Source organism: Glycine max, chromosome 15 (genome assembly GCF_000004515.6).
Source record: "Glycine max cultivar Williams 82 chromosome 15, Glycine_max_v4.0, whole genome shotgun sequence".
NCBI classification, from domain to species: domain Eukaryota; kingdom Viridiplantae; phylum Streptophyta; class Magnoliopsida; order Fabales; family Fabaceae; genus Glycine; species Glycine max.
In genome coordinates this window covers 50,966,821-50,969,307 of record NC_038251.2, presented here as the reverse complement: position 1 = coordinate 50,969,307, position 2,487 = coordinate 50,966,821, and the positions used below count along the sequence as shown (strand labels likewise).

The following is a 2,487-nucleotide window of genomic DNA, read 5'->3' as shown; positions in this document are numbered from 1 at the left end:
AGTTAACATCTAAAATCAAAATGATGTCGTATTAAATATTTTTTATTCATGACTTACTGTGAATTAGATTATTTTTTTTTCCAATTTTTAACTTTTTTGTTGTCATTTTTCCTGCTTCTATGACCCATTTTCCTGTTTTTCTTACTAGTATTTCACAAGGCCGAATTATTTAAATCGGACGCTAAATTAGTTCAGTCGTTTCTTACTTACATCAGTGGGTCTGATTTTCAAAACGTAGGTTATATATAATGTCAATAATTTGATATTTCATTAAAAGCATGAATGTGTTGTTTTTTATTGGCCTATAAATAAATGTTTCATCTCAAGTTCAAGTTCATCCTTTTGATGCTAAAGAACAGGGTCAAATTAAGATGCACAGACAAGCCACAACAAAAAACTCACACTATGCCTGCTTTTCAGCGTGCCTAACCAATCTGAGCAAATTCCAAATGGTAAAATTGTCCAACCTACATCATCATCTTCTTAAGAATTACAATAATAATCCTAGACTAAATTAAAAATAAAAATAAAAATTGTGGGCATCAATTGGAGGGTACATGGTAGTATTTCCCTTTGCAAGTGCATCGATAAACTATGGGGCAAGACTCTGCAATGGAGCACTTGAAACTCACCATCACCCTCTTGCAGGGAGAGCATGGTCCACATGCATGGGAACAATCTGGTATGGTGGAGCCAGTTGGGTAGAGTTCCATTCCCATGTTGTCCTCCTTTACTTCTTCCTATAAAATCACAAGTAGGTATGCAACAATAATCAATTACTCACTCAATTTGTTGACCCACAGACACATAATAATAATGATATTTCCATGTCACCATTATTTTTCAACAACACCTACATTCCTTTTTATGGTGAAAAAGCTGAGAGAAAAAAATTCAAATCTTACACTTTCCTTTTTATGGTAAAGAAATTGTATCATTATTAAATAATGAGGTGACAAAGAGAATGAAGGAGGGTTGCCACTGTTATACTTTATCAGAAAGTAAGGAGTCATTTGATTTTAGAAAAAAAAAACTTCTATTTTTATTTCTGTTTATAAAAAAGCATATTAATTTCACTTTGTTTTTATTTTTTATTTTTTACTGTTTTATTATTTTCCGTTTTCACTATTTCTTATACAAACATTTGATAATAAAAAAACAAGGTATAAATTATGCGACAAATAAATATAGAAAATGAAAACTGAAATTATTTTCTCAAACCATAATCCTTAACAAATTCACATTCTTATATATAATTTACAATGAGAGAAAATTAAGCAACTCCAAATCAGTTTCAAAGATAAAATCCTTAAGAAATTCGCATTCTTATATATAATTTGCATTCCTCCTTTTAACCATAAAGAGAAGAAGTACAGGAGAAGGTGTACAAAAAGTAAAAAATTGTAACACGAGAAAAAACATTTCTCCCACACAACAATGTAACTCATACCTTTTTATCTCTAATGGTTGGTTTCTCTTTTTGCAAGCTGGCCAACTTACTAGCTGCAAACAGAGGGAAAAAACACATAAAAAGCTTAGCCTTTTTAACCAGTAACATAGTCACAATCACTCAAGAGTGCCTATTTTCATGAGATAATGTAATTCTTAAATATTGGATTTTCCAACTTGAAATTTCAATTTCAAACCTCATTTGGTGTGCGTTTGGCGAGATTAATTAGCTGAGGGGCAATGCATTACAATTAAGCTTTCTTGAAAAATCGATGTACAATAGTGCTTAATTATATGAAATTGACTTTGGATATAGTTTTAATCTCACTATATATGCTATACTAAACATTCCTAGTGAGATAAAACATTTGTTGTTGTTCTTACTTATTAAAGATATACTAAACATTCTGACACATGCATAAGCATAAAGTTAGGTAAAGAAAAAGAATATTATATTACTACATACTTACCATGATTTGGGATCACTCTAAGGCTCCAACTAATAGAAACCACCATGAAGAAAACCACAATTAGCAAAAATTTGGGAGTTCCAAGGGAGAAAGTGCTCATATTTGCATCAAAGTACAAACTCAAGTAGCTTGAAGCCAGTTTTCATTAGCAGAGGAAAAGAAAGCTAGTGAGCAAAAAACATGAAGATGAAGTTCTAGTGAGCAAAAAACATGCGAGTTTCTTTGATGATTTACACAGAATATAATCTTTGTGGAAATATATATTCGAAGATTCAAAGCGCTCCCTATTAAATGTGCAATGTGGTACATCTGCAGCATTTCACATGATGCACGGCCTTGTATTAAAGATGTCACAAGTTTTGGTGAGTCCCCAGAAACAATAAAACTGAAAAACATTTATCATCATAAACTATAAATGAAGAGGATATTTAATTATGAAATTCAGTAATAACTTGTAACCTTTTTGATATGTATGTACTGTGACACTGGTTTAGACCAAGCAGATTGGAAAGTCTTCTGCCACGCACGCGCGGTTTCACCAATCTGAGGTAAGGGAAATAGAAAGGAA

The 2,487-nt window shown here is 31.7% G+C and overlaps 1 protein-coding gene across 1 annotated transcript; it reads right to left on the bottom strand.

Annotated features, from left to right (window-relative positions):
• Nucleotides 1-382: 382 nt before the first annotated feature.
• On the bottom strand, nucleotides 383-2,140 carry LOC100792573 (protein EPIDERMAL PATTERNING FACTOR 2). Its single transcript, XM_006598150.4, has 3 exons — nucleotides 1,920-2,140; nucleotides 1,451-1,503; nucleotides 383-740 (listed from the first exon to the last, which is right to left on the bottom strand). Exons 1-3 carry the CDS (start codon nucleotides 2,017-2,019, stop codon nucleotides 543-545), a joined length of 351 nt encoding a protein of 116 aa, XP_006598213.1. The 5' UTR covers nucleotides 2,020-2,140; the 3' UTR covers nucleotides 383-542.
• Nucleotides 2,141-2,487: the final 347 nt, after the last annotated feature.